At 48.0% G+C, this 19,182-nt stretch overlaps 1 protein-coding gene across 1 annotated transcript in view; it reads right to left on the bottom strand.

Annotated features, from left to right (window-relative positions):
- Positions 1-2,281: 2,281 nt before the first annotated feature.
- The window catches only part of ppp1r37 (protein phosphatase 1, regulatory subunit 37), a 62,415-nt gene continuing 45,514 nt past the window's right edge, over positions 2,282-19,182 (bottom strand). Inside the window, exons 6-14 of the mRNA XM_084440461.1 lie at positions 17,734-17,884; positions 15,994-16,149; positions 15,599-15,711; positions 11,132-11,273; positions 10,225-10,391; positions 6,963-9,395; positions 6,746-6,899; positions 6,346-6,443; positions 2,282-5,794 (exon numbers count right to left, since the gene is read on the bottom strand). Of these exons, the coding sequence (XP_084296587.1) occupies positions 6,355-6,443; positions 6,746-6,899; positions 6,963-9,395; positions 10,225-10,391; positions 11,132-11,273; positions 15,599-15,711; positions 15,994-16,149; positions 17,734-17,884 (3,405 nt within the window). The 3' untranslated portion in view covers positions 2,282-5,794; positions 6,346-6,354. The remainder of the gene's footprint in view (positions 5,795-6,345; positions 6,444-6,745; positions 6,900-6,962; positions 9,396-10,224; positions 10,392-11,131; positions 11,274-15,598; positions 15,712-15,993; positions 16,150-17,733; positions 17,885-19,182) is intronic.

The raw sequence follows: 19,182 nt of genomic DNA, 5'->3' as shown, positions 1-19,182 counted from the left end.
CAAGGATCAGCCTACCAAACTATTACCTTTACTGTTACAGTCAGAGATTAGAGGGCAAATCTGACCTTGGTATAGCTAATTTTGATGATGTTTAGGGCTGTTGAGTCAGTGCCATTTGGTGAATGATTGACTAAAAGGGACACACATCAGTGCTTGGGTTTGATTCATACACCAATGCCCAGAGAGCTTCATAGCCCAAACTGCTGATCTTTGACATTCCTGGATGGCCAGACTAGGGTCCCATATTCATACTCTAAAAATGCATCCTTCCTTCCTCCCTTCCTTTTGATGAACAACTGATATGGCCAGAGTGGATTAGCAACATATATGTGAAGGAGCACAGGCTTTCTCCCATCCAATCACATTAGATCAGAGGTTCCGGCAAGAATGTCAGAAGGAAGGGAATGAATAAGGGAGGAAAGGACCAAGAAGGTAGAGGATGTATTTCTATAGTATTGAAATGGGGCCCACAGCTCCACAGCCAGGCAACAGCGTATATCATCTCATTAATGAGAATCTGCGATCTGTTAATGGTTACAGCTCTGAAACAGCAACTCTGTCTGTCCCACCTCTGGTTTCACTCTCTCTGCTGACAGAGCAAGGGTCATTGGATGTCCCACCAAGACAGGCGTCATCACTTCCTTTCTAGGACGGAGAGGGGCTGAACTTGTTGGAAAAAAAATGATCAGATGGGAGCCAAATGTATAGTAAAACTCAGAATAATGTGTTGACCTTCTAAAACATGAATTCTTCATTATTTACCTGGAAAGGTTTTAATCATTGAAGGTATGGAACAAATGCAAAAATTGCATGGCATTACTGATATCCTCTTTCAAAGTGTTTTTTTTTTAATCTACTCTGAGTATTACGGTACTTTTTGCTCCAGCAAATTTAGTCCCCAAGGCGACAGTGAGCTTCCACCAGGTTTTCAATGGTTTACGGTACATCCTTTAGATGGTAAATGGTACATTCTTTATAAATGTTATCAACTGCATCAACACACCAGGGACCTAGATGCAGATGTTTGGGTCACTCATGTCGCACATTATGCTCTCTGGAATCTCTGAGCATATAGCCCTGGTTAATCAAAGCATGTTGGACATGGAATCACAAAAATGGCCTTGAGATTCAAAAAAACAAACATGACATTGAGAGAAGCAGGAAATTAGGAAACCTTTTATTTCAACCAAGATTATACAAGAAGAAACCCATCAATGCAGTAAAACCTTTTATCTTAGTTGTGGTTTCTGAACTTCAAGAACAAAACAGACACTGGGCATTAAGAGCCAGCTTCATAAACCGAGTGAAATATATTAAACTTTACTCGCTAATCTGTCATCTTTAGATTAACATGTCCTTTACCCCCATATAGGCGGGGCACAGCAAACCAGAAATTTACAGGGAGGAAGATTGACATAAAACAAGTCTATCACCTCTACATTGATTGAAGACACAGCAGTAGTGAACTGTACACTAATGGCAGGTTGGAATGAATGACAGTTGGGTTGAACGGCCTCCCCCCAAAATAAACAATCCACCACCCAAAAAACTGTGAAAAGGACAGATTAAGTACTTCACCCTCATGGAGGAATGTTGTCTGGACCAGGTTTACTATATAATACGGATCACAATGTACCACAATGTCACTGCTGTTCAAATCACATTGTGTCTGGGCACCAAAGATACTTCCAGTATGTTTCAGATGGACTGAGAGCGAAGCTAGCTCAATGCTGACCCTCGCTAGCACCCCCCCTGGCTTGCCAGGGAGGCTGAGAAAATCCGACTTATAGCTAAGGGTCACTTTTAATTAAGTTTTCAGCCTTGCTCTACCTTCTGAAGTTTTGGGGCTTGAGGGGGAAAGACAAGGGAAAAACTTGCATAGATAGGAAAGGGATAATTGAAAGAGAAACTTTGTGAATGTGTGGGAGTATCATGTTGTTCTGAGTGACCCCCGGGAGCCATATCTGTCCCTAACATAAAACACAACTAATGGGTTAGACTGCTTCTGAGATGGTTTGAAACAAAAATCACATAAATATACAGTATGGAGATCATGAAAGAAATCCGGGCCTAATCCCCCATAGCCTGCTACTGTACTACCTCTCTACACCCTCCATGTTCAAGACCTCAGTTCTGAGGACAGGTGGAGAGGGTGAGTGTGTAGGATTAGTAGCTGGAATTCCTTCAGTACAGTAATACATTCTGGACCCCCCCCCCCCCCCCCCCCCCCTCCATGACACAGTGAACTCCCTCACCCCCCCCTCCCCCATCATGAGGACACACTGTGGAAACAAAAGCTCATCTTCAGGCTGACCTAGCATGTGAACCGTGTTTGTGTGTCATGTGTTTTCCCAAATGGGACCCTCAGGTTTCAACAACCAATTCGTTTAAGGTCAAAATATGCTTCTAGCATTCCTCACTTCTCTTCTCTCTGGTCTTATCCGTCTCAGAGAAGATCCAGACCCTCCTCAGTCCATCTGCATTTCCTTCCTCCTACAGCTGTGAACGGGTTTGTTCCCAAGGAACAGAGCTGTGTATATGTAGGCTCCACACAGACAGCAGGTGATTGCCACTTCGCACAGGAAGGAAGCCCCGTCACTGAGCTACACACTTTCTTCTTCTCTGATTCACACACAAGGTCAACTACTGGTATTGCGTTGTTTTTTTTAGATGACTCAGAAACCCATTCACTCCACTCAAGTCACATTCCAGAAACCCTGACCAAAGGAAGGATTCACAGCCATTATAACATGGGTTTGATCTGAACAGACAGCAGTTTTGTATACAAAGCCAATGTGTGGACTATTGCTTTTCTCCATAAGTTGCTCTGTGCCCTCTGATCAGTGTTGCTTAGGTACAACCATGACAGGGCTCGCCTCTCAAATACTGCCTGCTTTTGATCCCCATCAACGTCGGCTAAAGCCCTCTCCTCTCAGTCTGAAGTGAATTTGGTGAAAAGCTCCAAAAATATAACTACATAGAATTGTACATAACAAGAAAACTCCAGAGATTACTGGGATGTTTGATGTGAAGACAGGACACTGTTAAGCGATAGAACAGCAGCTCAGATCAGACATTCAGGCTGACTTGGTTGACAATGCATCTCCGCTAACAGCAAAACTGTGAGATATAATTATTCTCTGAATGCAATAGTCCTCTGGGTGAAATTCAATATATGCCAAAGAGAAGTAGGTTATTCATCAGTTTTTCCATTCAATTCAATTCTTCCATGCAGATTTTGCTAATTGTCACGATTCAAGGCAGAATTCCCAAAGCGAGTTCATTTCATTGAAACATTCGCAGTCATGTCATTAGTCATTACATGCATTTATTTGAGAGAAAGGAACAAAAAATTTGCCATACATATCTTTGTGATTACCAGCACATTTCGATTAAGTTAACAAATAATTAAAAATTACTAAAAATGAAAGCATTACAAACAGTGGGGGCAGCACGGCCATTTTGATTTCAGCCAAGACATCCATAGTGAGTTTGAGAACACAACAGAATGGAAGGGACAATGAAGTCTGCCATTCAATCAAAACCTGAATGCGGAGGATACCAGAGCAAGACAAACCAGCATGCTTCAGATTCTTTACCATGTAGCATTTCCTGTTTAGAACTTGAATGTCTTGTCCCCGGAAAATTCTGCATAGCAGTTTTGTTTGAACAGAGCCTCAAGGTACCGGTCTCATGGGCTTGTCGTGTGGTATGTCCCTTCTTCCTCTCACAGAACCACAGAAATCCAGAGAAAAGTAATCATAAACAGATTTCTACATCACTGGACTCTGCCCACTAGGGATCACACAGTATTCCATTCTGGCTAGCTTATCACTAGCTGCTGTGTTCCAATGGGTGAATATCCATACTGGGTAATAATATCATTCATATCTATATAAATGAACTCCATAAGCCCCAGCGCCCTCTTGTGGCCAAGTTTAGCCTAGCAGGATAGTGTTTTCAACAGGACGTCCTTATACAGGTCTATGTCAATCATCAATCAGGGTGCCACCACCCTCTTTAACAAAACTTCCACCACGTTTCTTCTCATAACTGCACTCTCCCCCATCCCTATTGCCATATATCGATTCATTATTTCAATAATATATCCCTCCACCCAACATAGTCATCTTAACCCCAGACACCCCCCCTTGAAAATAACGAAATAAACAGATAATTGCTCTAATTCGAATCTGAAATATACACCAAAGAGGGGGTATCTTTAAAAGTAAACCTCCTGGAAATGAAAAGGTAAAAAGAGAGTGATGATCAGGAAGAAAGAAAGAAAAAAAATCACACAAAGGCTCTCGTATATCTATGAAATAAATACAAACGACCGATTTCTCCAAGCAGCAAATCTAAAACAAACAAAAACAGAAAACGTCGAAGAGATGAAATGAAACCTAGTGCTGAGCTGAAGGCAACATGTACGAGGAGGATGAGCAGTAGCAGTGGGATGGATGGTACCCGGCGCTGTACTGTACCTGTGGAAGACAAGAAGAAAGAATGACGGAAGATATGGAAACATGGAGATGGAGAAGGGAGAGAGAGAGAGAGGGAGGACGAGACGAAACTGCTTTTCTTTATACTCTCAACGAGTTTCACATCACATTGAGCCTCTCTGGTCAGGCCGACGGGAACCTTCTGGAAAGGACCGCCGGTGTTAAAAGTGTCTAGAGTGAGTGACTGCAGGAAAAAAAAAGAAAAAAAAAAGAGAGGGACTTCCTGTGTAGGGAACAGTATAACTCCCCCACCAAGGCAGACATTAAGTTTCCCCAACATTCACACAAGTTTTCAAAAGGCGTGAGGGTTTTCAGAGCCGAGCTCCTGTGTCTTACTCCTCAGAGGACAGTCCAGAGAGAGAGAGAGAGAGGGAGGGGGAGAGAGAGAGAGATAGTGAGAGAGAGAGGAGTTGGGCAGGTGACAAGATGGTTCAGGTGCTCCACAGTGTTTCCATGGAGAGGAGGAGGGGGTTGGGGGGGTGACAATTCCTGAGGGAACCAAAGTGCCTTGAGGCTGTGTGTGTGTGTGTGTGTGTGTGTGGGGGGGGGGGGCAGATAAAACCGTCACACACACACACACACACACACACACCAACCCCGTCCCCCGTGAGTCCGGGGAGGGAGTGTTCTGCGAGCTCACAGCCGGTGGCTCCTCGGGAGGAAGGGTCCAACACTGTGGTCAGCGGTGGCCGTGCAGCCTCTCCTCTCTCCACCAGGGGGCGACGGCGAGGCTGTGGAGTCAGTACGAGTGTGCTCACAACGCGGACACAAACCACAGAAGTCACAACGCTAGGGTTGGAGCAAACCAGGGGGGGGGTGTGTATGTCCGGTGTCTTTGGTTAGAGCAGTGATATATACCCAGTCTCTCTCTCTTTCTCTCCCGTCATCTTTGTCTCTCTTTCTGTCTCTCTACCTGCTTTAGTGTAGTTTCCTGATGTAGTGATGAAAAAAAGGATAGTGTGAAAACCTCCATTCATCCTATTTTCTTTCATTGCAATGTGTGTGTGTGTGTGTGTGTGTATGTGTGTGTGTTCTCAGTTTGCACATGTAGTGTTGTTGCGGTGGATTCGTTATACTCGGATGAAGCTGGATGAATATAGTTTTTTTTTCCTTTTAATTTTTTAATAGATTTTATAGAGATTTTCTAGTATTTATATATCTATGTGTTTCACTCCCGACGAGGACTGGTCTCCTTTTGTCTCCGTGGTGGTGGTGGTGATGAGGTCATCAGGAGCGCCGAGCCCCTCAGAGCGCCTGGGAGAGTCCTGCGCGTCTCCTGCACGTCGTGTTCACTGTGGAGGAGAAGGAGAGAGAGCGCGTTACAGCACGGACACTCAGCCAGACCCACGCAACTCCCCGCCAGGAGAGGGCGTAGTTTGTCACTGAGGGAAAGAGTTATGTTATAGCAGATTCTCAGTGAGAATAATGTACTGTGGCTGTGCTATGATTACTACTAAGCTGCTAGGCGATGGATAGTATGGTAAATTGCCAGGTTGGGAACCTTTCAAAGTCTAGCTGAGTACTTGGGACTGGAATGAGGAACTGATTAACACTGATAACATACTGGAAGGACAAGCAATAAGAATTCCAAGGTACCCGTACCTGTACTTGTTACACATGGCAAATAAACTTTATGTTCTATTCTACTACAACCTACTGAATGGATGTGTTTGCATGGTGGGTGGATGGTGAGGAGTTATTTGCATGTATGTGTGTTTGCATAAATACATGTTTGTGTGTGTGTTTGTGTGAGTGTGGATGTGTGTGTGTGTTTGTGTGGATGTGTGTGTGCGTTTGTGTGAGTGTGGATGTGTGTGTGTGTGGATGTGTGTGTGATATTTACCTGCTAACATTAGGGTGCATCTCTCCCGGTCTCCAGACTGGCCTCCAGCAGCAGTTCCTCCAGATCCTGTCCACAGCTCAGCTCTGCTGTTACACTCACTACACACACACACACACACGCACACGCACAGGCACACGCACACGCACCCGCACACGCACACACGCACACACACACACACACACACACACACACACACACAAACACACAAACAAACACACACACACACATACAGAGAGAAGCAGATTTTTTTAAATCCAGACTTGGATGTAGCACATAATCAACTGTAACAGTCACACACGCACACACACACACCAGACTGTCATCAAATGTGTGTGTGTGCGTGTGTGTTTATGCGTGTGTACAGCACAGTATAGGCATTTCCATGACTCTGTAGACTCACCATGCTCCATGACACAGCTGGCAGGCTTGGGGCCCTCTGGGTCCAGCAAGTGGAGGGCGAACTCTGGCTTCAGGCCATTGGGCAGCACCGACCCCACCACCTCCAGCTCCTCCACCACCTCCAGCTCCTCCACCACCTCCAGCTCCTCCACCACCTCCAGCTCCTCCACCACCTCCAGCTCCTCCACCACCTCCAGCTCCTCCACCACCTCCAGCTCCTCCAGCTCCTCCAGCTCCTCCGCCGATCGTTCCCCGTCCTCCGCGGGGCTCTCGTCGGGCGACTCCTCCGGCCTGGTTGGCGTGCCTCCGCTCTCGGCCTGGACAGGGGAGGGGTCAGCGAGGAGGGGGGGTTGTAAGGTCTCCTCGCATTGGACAGACTGCAGTGGCTCCTCCTCCTCGGGTACAGGAAGTGCTTGCGGCTGCGTTACTTCCTGTCGTTGCTGCTGCTGCTGCTCCACCCTGGCTAACTTGGGAGTTGGCTCCTCCTCCTCCTGGCTCTGCCCGCGGTCATCCTCTCCTGCACTCTCCTTGGACCCTGGCCGCTGTGCCGACGGGCTCGCCGTCGCCACCTGCTGATCGACCCGGGGAAGCGACTCAGCCAGCTGCCGGGTCTCGGCGGTCGATGCTAGCTGCGCTACGGCAGTCTGTGGGTCTGTTAGCGGAGATGCTAACGCCGGCTGCTGTGTTGAATCGGTGTCAGTCTGGGACACCTGTGGCTGCGCTACGCTACCCTGCTCCGGGCTCTCTTCCTGCGCACAACGTCCTGTCGTCTCTCGCAGCAAACTCTCACTCTCTACCTCCTCCTCCACCTGTTCCTCCTCTACTCCCTCTGTAGACTGCTGTTGAACAGCTGACTGGTCTGGTTGGGAGTCTTTCTCCTCCTCCACCTCCTCCACTCCCTTCTCCCCCTCAGTGTTCAGGGGTGGGGTAGGTGTGGGTAGCGATTCAGTAGGATCTACGCTGGAAGGTGAGTGCGAAGTCTGCTCTGGGTCTAGTGGACCCTTCTGGCCGGGTTCTACTGCGGTCTGCTCTGCAGAACCTGCCGGGTCGACCGCGTCCGCTGAGGGGGGTGGCGCCGGGGTAGAGGGCGGTTCCAGCGCCTGGAGCTGGACTTCTGTAACATCCACTGCACTAGGGAGTGAGGGTGCTAGCGCCGGCTGTGGTTGCACTTGTGTACTACCTACTACCCCCTCAGTAGGCTGTGAGGGTGCTGGGGTGGTCTGCGGTCGTACTTGTGTACTACCTACTACCCCTTCAGTAGGCTGTGAGGGTGCTGGGGTGGTCTGTGGTCGTACTTGTGTACTACCTACTACCCCCTCAGTAGGCTGTGAGGGTGCTGGGGTGGTCTGTGGTCGTACTTGTGTACTACCTACTACCCCTTCAGTAGGCTGTGAGGGTGCTGGGGTGGTCTGTGGTCGTACTTGTGTACTACCTACTACCCCTTCAGTAGGCTGTGAGGGTGCTGGGCTGGTCTGCGGTCGTACTTGTGTACTACCTACTACCCCCTCGGTAGGCTGTGAGGGTGCTGGGGTGGTCTGTGGTCGTACTTGTGTACTACCTACTACCCCCTCAGTAGGCTGTGAGGGTGCTGGGGTGGTCTGTGGTCGTACTTGTGTACTACCTACTACCCCTTCAGTAGGCTGTGAGGGTGCTGGGGTGGTCTGGAGAGGGGCTAGGGGACTCTGGGTAGGGTCAGTCTGTTTAGAGTCGTCTGGGGACTGTTCAGGCTCCTTGGTCTGCTTTGCTGTTGTCGTGGTTTGGGATCGCTGCTGAGCTGCTAGGCTCTGTTCTTCGTCCTGGCTGGTTCGGGATGGTGGTGCGGCCTGGGCCTCAATTTGAGGTCGCCAGGCTTGGGGTTGGGGCTGCTGGGCCAGGGGATGGGTCAGGGTTTGTGTCAGCGTCTGCTGCTGTGTTTTGGCGGTGTCTGCCTCAGCCTGCTTTGTGCAGCTGTCCTTCCCTATGGACGGCCCCGCTTCCTTGGGGGGCCCGGGGGTCTTGGTCTGCAGGAACTGTGTCTGGTCGGGGGGGCTCTCCACTCGGGTGACCATGAAGATCTTGTGACCCCTCCCCGGACTGGACACAGAGATGCAGCGGCCGGGCGAGGGGGGGGTCCCGGGGGGGGGCGCGGACTCTGTGACGGTGATCCCTGAAATGGCGGTCGGGGAGGGCGGAGGGGGGAGGGGAGAGAGGGAGGAGGCGGAGGGGGGCGGAGTCTGTGAGGCGCTGAGGGGAGGCTGGGGCTGGTCGGCGGGGAGAGTCAGTTTGGCGGGGGTGGTCTCAGAGAGAGTCACCGCCTCCTCCTCATCCTCGGTGTCCGAGTCGGACTCCAGCAGCGACGGCAGCGCCCCCCCACCAGGGCTCGCCGCTGACTGGCGGTCGGTCTGATCCTCCGCGTCCTTCGCTCCTTCCTCCTCTTTCTTCTCTCTCTCCCCTCCGTCTCCGGACACCGCTGGCTCCCCCACCCCCACTCCTCCTCCTCCCCCTGCCGACTCCTCCCTCGTTCCGTCCTCGGTGGCGATTTCGGCCATGGAGGCCGATTGCCTCATCATCTGCTCCGTCTCCTCCTTCTCCTTGGCCAGGATGAAGTTCCTCTTGCAGCCGTTCTGGACCTCCGCCAGCAGGGCGCGCTGCGTCTCGATGAAGCTCTTCACCTGGAGGAGGTGGGGGGAGACAGAAGAAGAAGACGACGGCGACGCCTATTAGACCGCGGGATTGGAATAAACAAGATATATGCTGTGAATTACACTCACTGTCCAGGTCAAGGTGGAGCAGCCAACGTTTCGGCCGTAGCCTTTGTCACGGATCAAGACTGTGACGAAGCCTATGGCTGAAACGTTGTCTACTAAACTTCTTAAACGTTGTCTACTAAACATCTTAAACATTGTCTACCAAACTTTTTAAACGTTGTCTACTAAACTTCTTAAACATTGTCTACCAAACTTTTTAAACGTTGTCTACTAAACTTTTTAAACATTGTCTACTAAACTTCTTAAACGTTGTCTACTAAACTTCTTAAATGTTGTCTACTAAACTTCTTAAATGTTGTCTACTAAACTTCTTAAACGTTGTCTACTAAACTTCTTAAACAATGTCTACTAAACTTCTTAAATGTTGTCTACTAAACTTCTTAAACATTGTCTACTAAACTGCTTAAACGTTGTCTACTAAACTTCTTAAACATTGTCTACTAAACTTCTTAAACATTGTCTACTAAACTTCTTAAACGTTGTCTACTAAACTTCTTAAACGTTGTCTACTAAACTTCTTAAACGTTGTCTACTAAACTTCTTAAACGTTGTCTACTAAACTTCTTTTGCATCTAGACCCGAGTGTGCGGTGTCTTCTTTTTTATACTGGTCTATTTCCCGCTATCAGCTCCTCTTTGAATATTCCTGGTGTGCGTTTTCTTCCCTTTGCCGAGGTGTAGCAGCGACATGAAGCTCCGCCCCCCTTCCCCCCAGCCCCCCCCAAGACTCTCACAGTCTCCTTCTTGGGCTCGCGGTCCAGGTCGAGGCGCAGCAGGGAGGTGTTGACCTTCAGCGCCAGGGAGAGCGCCATCAGGCCGCCCGTCTTGATCTCATTCTCCCGCAGGTCCAGGCGCAGCAGCCGGGGGCTCTCAGCGATGAACTCTGCCACCGCCACCGCGCCTGAGGGGGTCACCGGCGGCAACACGCCCACACACACACACACATATCCACACACCCACATATATCCACACACACACACACACACATATCCACACACACAGACACATATCCACACACACATATCCACACACACATATCCACACACACACATATCCACACACACATATCCACCCACACACACATATCCACACACACACACATATCCACACACATACACACATATATCCACACACATACACACATATATCCACACACATACACACATATATCCACACACACATGCATATCCACACACGCAGACACACACATATCCCCCCCCCCCACACACACACAGAGAGAGAGAGAGAGGGTAGGACACAGTGAGTGCTGATACACAGAGGAACGGCGTCTTCCATTCAAGTGGATGCTGGAGCAAAAACCAAACGCTTCAAATCAGAGGGATCTGAACGCTGGTCAACACCTACATGTACAGTACCAGCACATACCAGAACCAGAACCAGAACGACAAAAACACGCACGCACGCACGCACGCACGCACGCACGCACGCACGCACGCACGCACGCACGCACGCACGCACGCACGCACGCACGCACGCACGCACGCACGCACGCACGCACGCACGCACGCACGCACGCACGCACGCACGCACGCACGCACACACACACACACACACACACACACACACACACACACACACACACACACACACACACACACACCCACACACACACACACACACCTTCGCAGGACAGTTTGGTGGAGGCCAGGCCCAGCCGGAGCACAGAGCGGTTGGATATCAGCCCGTCCTTCAGCTTGTGGACGCCCTCGTTCCCCACCGAGTTATGACCCAGGTTCAGAGTCTCCAGGCTCTGGGTACAGGGCTGGCAGGAGGGAGGGATGAGGAGAGAGAGGGGGGGGGGGGGGGAGAAGGAGGAGAAGAAGGAGAAGGGGAAGGAGAAGAGGAAGGAGAAGAGAAAATGAGAAATATAGGGAAGTGGTTAAAGCGAAGGAGGGACAAAGGAATAGAGAAAGAGAGAGAGAGACAGAGAGAAACAGAGAGAGAGAGAGAGAGAGAGAGAGAGGGACAGAGAGAGAAAGAGAGGGACAGAGAGAGAAAGAGAGAGAGAGAAAGAGAGAAACAAAGAGAGAGAAAGAGAGAAAGAGAGAGAGAGAGAGAGCAAGAGAGAAACAGAGAGAAAGAGAGAAAGAGAGAGAGAGAGAAAGAGTGAGAGGGACAGAGAGAGAAAGAGAGAAACAGAGAGAGGGACAGAGAGAGCGAAAGAGAGAGAGAAACAGAGAGAGAGAGAGAGAGAGAGAAACAGAGAGAGGGACAGAGAGAGAGAAAGAGAGAGGGACAGAGAGATATATAGAGATGGGAGTATAAAGAGAGGGAAAGAGAGGGAGAAGGAGAGAGCGAGACGACAATTTCTCAATAGTTCAAAGTTCGTTTGAAGGGCAAGTATTTCCAAATGGCATTGGGCAGGGGGCAGCAGAGACAAGCAAACGTCATATACATCAGAGCTGTGATATAACATGACTGTCGAACATGGTGGCTGACTAGATTAGAGATTAGGAATCTCTAAATCTGACACAGGCTACTGGTATTGTCACCCAAGTGTAGATATATATTGTGTGTGTGTGTGTGTGTGAGAGATGTTATAAAACCCCCAGCACATTCAGTCATGGGATGTGTTACGTCAGTGTGAAGGGAATGTTCAAGCGGTGTGTGTGTGTGTGTGTGTGTGTGTGTGTGCACCGCTGGGTCCATCCCCTCCGTTGGGAACACCGTTGGACGGGCCTCTCTGAACACCCGGAATCTCGTGTTAACCCGTCAACATTCCCACATGGCCCCGTCACTCCCGAACCCTGTATCTGCCCCTGCCACGATAGTCCCTATCTGCCCCGGTCAGACAGGGGGGCAGTTTGACAGGCAGAGATGGACGGTAGCTGTCACTCCCGTGTAGTTGTGACAGGAACAGCCAACGCGGCCCTGGTCCTATCTGTTCAAACCATGTGGAGAGCTGCTGTATGAAATGTTCACACACAATGTTGTGCGCACAAACACGCACGCACGCACACACGCACACACGTTATAGCCAAACAGGTTTAGGAGGAATGCACAGGGGATAGAAAGAGGAAATGTAACACAAAGGCACATGCGCACGCACATACTGTACGCACACGCACAAATGATTCTGACATTGAGATAGGAAGGTATGTACTTGTCAGATCAGAAAGGACCAAAATAGGAAAGGAGGCGGAGTTTGCGTCCGTATAAGGGCGGAGCAATTAAATGCTACACATGTACAGACTTTGAGAAAGCTGAGGTTGTTTGTCACCGGTGACTTCAACATGGACCCCCTCAAGAATGCCAGTCCTGGATGTAAAACCCTTGAGAATCTTTGTAAAATGTTCGATACGCACCAGCTCATAAACGAACCTACTATAGTGAGTTCCTGTTCCAAACCATCATCGATTTAATATTGGTGTCTGATAAATCATCTATCCATCGTCATCCGCTTATCTGGGGTCGGGTCGCGGAGGCAGCAGTTCCAGCAGGGGGCCCCAGACATCCCTTTACCTAGCAGCATCAACCAGCTCTGCCTGGGGAATCTTTAGCTGCTCACAGGCCAGTGTGGAGATGTAGCCCCGCCACCTGGTCCTGGGTCTTCCTCCCAGCCGGACACGCCTGGAACACCTCCCTAGGGAGGCGCCCAAGAGGCATCCTCACTAGATGCCTGAACCACCGCAATGCTTCTTCTGGATATGGATACACTAGCACCAGTGAAGCAAGGTTATTATAGTTAACGAAAACTATTTAAAAAACGAAAACTAGGTGTGAAAAAACATTTTAGTTAACTGAAATAAAAATTAAAATTAGACTTTACAAAAAAACGATAACTAACTAACTGTATTGTGTTTACAAAATGAACTAAAATAAACTAAAATTATAGAGAAAATGTCTTAAGTTGTATTTTTTCCATACATAAGCCTTATATTTTGTATTTATATCAAATCTATCCTTCATTTCTTTTAGCTGTGCCCCTGCGCCTGCGCAGAATTAACGTAACTTGCTAGCCTAGCTAACTACTGAACTGTGCCTCATGCTAGTTAGGGCAGCCAACGTCAGGAAGCTCAGACATTCGTTACAGTAACAACAATGCAGCTCATCCCCCATTAGCAGTGTGAACTGGGTGCTTCAGCGAACATGCACAGTAGCCAATGTGAATCAAGTTTATGAACGCAGCACGAGACAGGAAAATCCCCCATAATTAAGATCAGTGATGGAATAGTGGCATTCGAATGTGTCAGTAGCCACCACATTTGGGCTTTTATGGCCACATTTTTTTTCACATTTTGTGTCATTTCAAATGAGCTATTGATGTGTCATCAGTAATGAACAGTGAGTAGAGTAGACACCTTGTTCCCAACACAAGAGGGAGAGATGGTTGTACTTGTGGTTGATAGCCTACTGACAGTTTGTAATTTTGTACTGTGTTCTGTCTATTTGTATTGTACTATGTTTGCAAGTCATGTATGTAGGACGTGAATTGTGCTCAGCGTTCTTGGCCAGATCACCCTTGAAAAAGAGACCTCGGTCTCAATGGGTTTTTACATTTTCTGGTTAAATAAAGGTTTGATTGATTGATTTATTGATTGAGATGGGGAGAGGCACAGGCAAGTGACTGTAGATGTTTACAAACATCAGTACATTTGTATTTAACAGCTTTGGGGTGAATTCTTAATGTAATATTTTTAATAATGCACCAGGTTAGAGTTCCAGTCCAATTACAGCTTTTGTTCTGATAATCTTTTTCATATCCAATAGATATTTTTATTAATTAAGTAACTAACTAAACACATTTCATTTTGAATCTAATTCTGCCCACAGCATGTTTTTCAAAGCAATACTATCAACATTCTGGGAGGGGGATTGGTCCTTGCCATGTTCAACAGTTTCAGGCTTTCAGCCATTAACTACCAATATTTCATATTCATTTGCTGTCAAATGTCATTATAATACTAGTATTGATGTGTTGCATAACTGGGCAGTCATCTAATTCAGGTTACAGCTCAAAAAAACGGTTTTAGTAAAACTAACCGATTCGATATTGAATCGAATCAAATCGAATTGAATCGTGATAATTGATTCTGAACCTTGTAAATGGTAAATGGTAAATGGACTGCACTTATATAGCGCTTTTATCCAAAGCGCTTTACAATGGCCTCTCATTCACCCATTCACACACACATTCACACACCAATGGCGGTAGCTGCCATGCAAGGTGCTAGCCTGCTCATTGGGAGCAATTTGGGGTTCAGTGTCTTGCCCAAGGACACTTCGACATGTGGACAGGAGGAGGCGGGATTCGAACCGCCGACCCTACAATCATTGGACGACCCGCTCTACCACTGAGCCACAGCCGCCCCTTGTGAATCGGAATAGAATCGATTCTTGAAATTCGAATCGATACCCAGCCCTAGTCCTGTCTGGTAAAATGGTTTAGAAGCTGTTAGGGTAATGGATGTCGATGATGTAGTTGTCATCAATTTAAGTTGTTTTTGTTGTTGCTTATTGTTTTAGGGGGGTTTATGGATGTTATGTGTGACTGTCCTGTTTTGGGGACCGTGCTGGAAATGCATGTTATTCCTTGGATTTTTACTGTCTGCTATATCCATAATAAAATCAATCAATCAATCACACATAAGCGCGCGCTCACGCATGCACACACACACCACGCACACACACACAGCTTCCTCCTCTCAATCTCACAACCAGAAATGTACCTCTGTATGATTCAGCGCAACGCGTGTGTGGGGTGCAATGTTTGTGTGTGTGTGTGGTGCGTGTGTCTCTAAGTACATACTGTAGGTGAGGTGTGTGTGTGTCTATTCTAGTCCTGTGGACTATGCACTCAGGCAGGCCGTCAGTGGACGGGAGCCAGAGACACCAGGAGCCTCCCGTCGGCTGTGGGACCCAACCATGGAGGGATTATATAAGCGCACACAGGAAGCGATCACGTGGGCGTCCCACGCCGGCGTACGTGGACGTACTAAAGAAGGGCGCAGGGGAGGAAAGTACCGGCGAGCTAAGATGACAAAACGCCGCTGGAGGGGCTTGTGTCCGAGAACGACTTGGAGAGAGTCTATACGCACGCGAGGCGTGTTTGTGTCGGTGTGTGTGTGTCGGTGTGTGTGTATTCACCAGGGCGGCGGCCAGGTAGCCCATGCCGTTGTGTGTGAGCTGGTTGTTCCAGAGCACCAGGGTGACCAGGCCTTTCCTCTGCTCCTTCAGACCCTCACACACGTAGGCCAGACCTGGAGGGAGAGAGGGAGGGAGAGAAAGAGATAGAGGGAGAGAGAGGGATAGAGGGGGATATGGTGTAAGGTAGGGAGAGGGATAGAGACAGATGGACAGAGAGAGGGAGAGAGAGAGAGTTGAGCTACCAAACCAGTTTGGTTTATACAACTAAACAAGGGATATACAATCCCAAAGACAAAAATGCAAAGATAGGTTAACGAGGGAAGAGGTTGTTGTGACTTCAGATTAGGACTACAGGTTAGGGTTGGGATACAGCAGTCTTAATCTGGCGAGCTGACCTGAGTCGAGGATGTGGTTGTTGCGGAGGTCCAGGATCTGGATGTTGTAGTTGAACTTGAGCAGGTTCCCCAGCTGAGCAGAGTCCTGCAGGCCGTTCAGCTTGTTGTCGGCCAGGTAGAGCTCTCTCAGGTTCATGTTCATCTTCAAGGCCGTGGCTGAGAGAGACAGAGACAGAGAGACAGAGAGAGCGAGAGAGAGAGAGAGAGAGGGAGGGAGGGAGGGAGGGAGGGAGAGAGAGAGACAGACAGACAGACAGAGAGAATGGAAGGGAGAGAGAGACAGAGAGAGAGAGAGGGAGACAGAGAAAGAGAGAGAGGGGGGGAGAGAGAGAGAGAGAGAGAGAGAGAGAGGGAGAGACAGAGAGAGAGAGACAGGGAGAGAGAGGGAGGGAGAGACAGAGAGAGAGAGACAGGGACAGAGAGAGAGGGAGGGAGAGACAGAGAGAGGGGGAGACGGAGAGAGAGAGAGGGAGGGAGAGACAGAGAGAGGAAGAGACAGGGAGAGAGAGAGGGAGACAGAGAGAGAGAGAAGGGGGGTTGAAGAGAGGTGGGTAGAGTGGGAGAAACAGAGGAGCGAGAGGAAAGATGAGAAACAACCCAACTTTTGAACCAGAGAATTTGATGCTACTAAAAATAGACCACATAAACGAGCAGCCACTTAGATATGTGTGTGTGTGTATGTACAGTACTGTGCAAAAGTCTTAGAACATTATTTAAAGCTATTTATCTGGACAGCAAGTGTTTATTTGCTTGTAAAACACTATATACCATTACAGTTAATACAAACAAATAATTCTAATAATTCTAATAATAATAAAAAATAATAATAATAAAAAATAAAATCTGTAATCCTGCAAGAAGCTTGTGAAGCATTTACCACGGGACTATTAAATTGACACAGCAGTGTACCAAAGAGAAGTTTGTGTTCTAAGGGAGGCCACACAAAATGCCAACTTCTTTTAAAAACAAGAAATTCATATTTTGGTCCATGATTCAATAAAATATATATATGTTTTAAATGTACAGTGCCTCATATTCTATTCAGACTGCCTGCCTATACCATGGACAGTTGGTTTTTATGCTTAAGATATTTGTATTACTTTTTTGTATTAATGTTTCTTTGTGTTTATTCCAATGTTTCATAGAGTGTTTTTACAAGCAAATAAATAGCTTTAAACATGATTTTCTTAGGTGGCGGTTTAAGACTTTTGCACAGTATTGTATGTGTGTGTTACCCAGCAGCATGAGTGGTTATCTAGATAACCCAGCAGTGTGTGTGTGTGTGTCAAGGTCAACTTTATTTATAAAGCATGATTAAAATCAACCGAAGTTGCACCAAAGTGTTGTACAGGATATAAAACAAACTAAAAGAGTAAACAGAATAAAGTGCACATAATCACAGAACAATAACAGGACAAGGGATGTAGGCTATCAGGCCTCAAAAGCCAGTGAAAACAAGTGTGTTTTAAGCTGAGACTTAATGAGTTTGTGTTGTGTGTGAGTGTGTGAATGAGTGAGTGTGTGTGTGAGTATGTGTGTGTGAGTGTGTGTTATCCAGCAGCATGGGTGTTTGGGTGTATATAGCCCAGCAGTGTGTGTGTGTGTGTGTGTGTGTGTGTGTGTGTGTGGGGATGAGTGTGTGTGAGTGTGTGTGTGTGTACATGTGTGTGTGTAAGAGTGTGTGTGTGAGTGTGTGTGTGTGAGTGTGCGTTAGTGTGTGTGTGTGTGTGTGTGGGGTACCCAGCAGCATGAGCGGTCGTCCAGACAGCCCGGCGTTCTCCAGGTGCAGCACGGCCAGACTGCCACTGATCCTCAGCGCCCGAGCCACGAATGGAGCCGAGTGGTCCAGCAGGGGCGTGTTCCTGGCGTCCAGGTACTGCAGCGAGCTCGTCTGGTGACCAACACACACACACACACCAATTAACACAGACACGCAATGAACAATGGACATAGAGAGAGACAGACACACACAGATTGTCTGACTGTTGAGCCATCAGGAGACTGGTGGGATGTAGGGGTGGGTCCGATGAATTGATTAATCGTTCATGACGGTCAAAGTCGATTTTTGGTCACTAACCGATTTTGGTCAAATTGTGGTCTTTTTTTTTTCATTCAAATAAACATATCCTTTAAAAAAATATTTAAATTGAACTAATGTAATGCATCATCTGTTCTGTAGTGCTATACTGATTGGAATCGGAGTTAAATTACAGCGTCAAAATCAACAGAATTGTGGTCTTAACGTTTTTTCATTCAAATAAACAATTCTTTTAAAATGTTGGAATCAAATCTTTTGAATGTCGGCCAAAAAACGATCGACTATGAAAAATGTGAGTTGTGCACATTCCTAGTGGGATGTAGAATTTACAATCTATAAAGTTTCAATCAGGTGTGAAATGTCACCCCCATGGACATAATGGAGCTGACTTCACACTCAAGGCAGGAACCTGATCTGTGTAATCACTGTCTGAAATGTGGACTAGCTGGAACTAGGCTGTTTATAATGAACAAGGCCAGCGCACACTCAGCGGAGGGCTCTCTCTCTCTCTCTCCCTCTCCCACACTCACACTCACACAGTCTGAATGGAACACACACACCTGTTCTAATCTGTCCTGTATCAGACAGTCTGAATACACGCACATAGGGTCTGAATTGAACAGTACACACACACCTGTTCTAATCTGTCCTGTATCAGACAGCAGTCTGGACCTGGACACACACACGCGCGCGCGCGCACACACGCGCGCACGCACACGCACACGCACACGCACACGCACACGCACACACACACACACACACACACACACACACACACACACACACACACACACACACAGCAGCTCTAAAGACTTCCACTGCTCTGGGTTTAGCCGTGGCCTGGCCTGTCCTTCAATAATCCAGGAACCACTCGTAATCTGTAATCTGAGCTGTGGTAAACTGATGACTCAAATCACAGTGCCAGCAGGGAGATTGGACCAGCTGCTGGAGAACTGAGGGCATTATTCTCTCTCTCTCACACACTCACACACACATACGCACGCACGCACACGCACGCGCGCACACACACACACACGCACGCACGCACGCACGCACGCACGCACGCAGAGATAAGAAAAAGGTACAGTATACAACCTTCATAGGTGTACATGTTGGACACACACACAATCTCTAACATACATGGCATCCGC

The sequence above is a fragment of the Borostomias antarcticus genome, assembly GCF_949987555.1.
Source record: "Borostomias antarcticus genome assembly, chromosome: 1".
In the NCBI taxonomy this organism is placed as follows: domain Eukaryota; kingdom Metazoa; phylum Chordata; class Actinopteri; order Stomiiformes; family Stomiidae; genus Borostomias; species Borostomias antarcticus.
The sequence above is the reverse complement of the archived record's forward strand: the minus strand, read 5'-3'. Positions and strand labels throughout refer to the sequence as shown.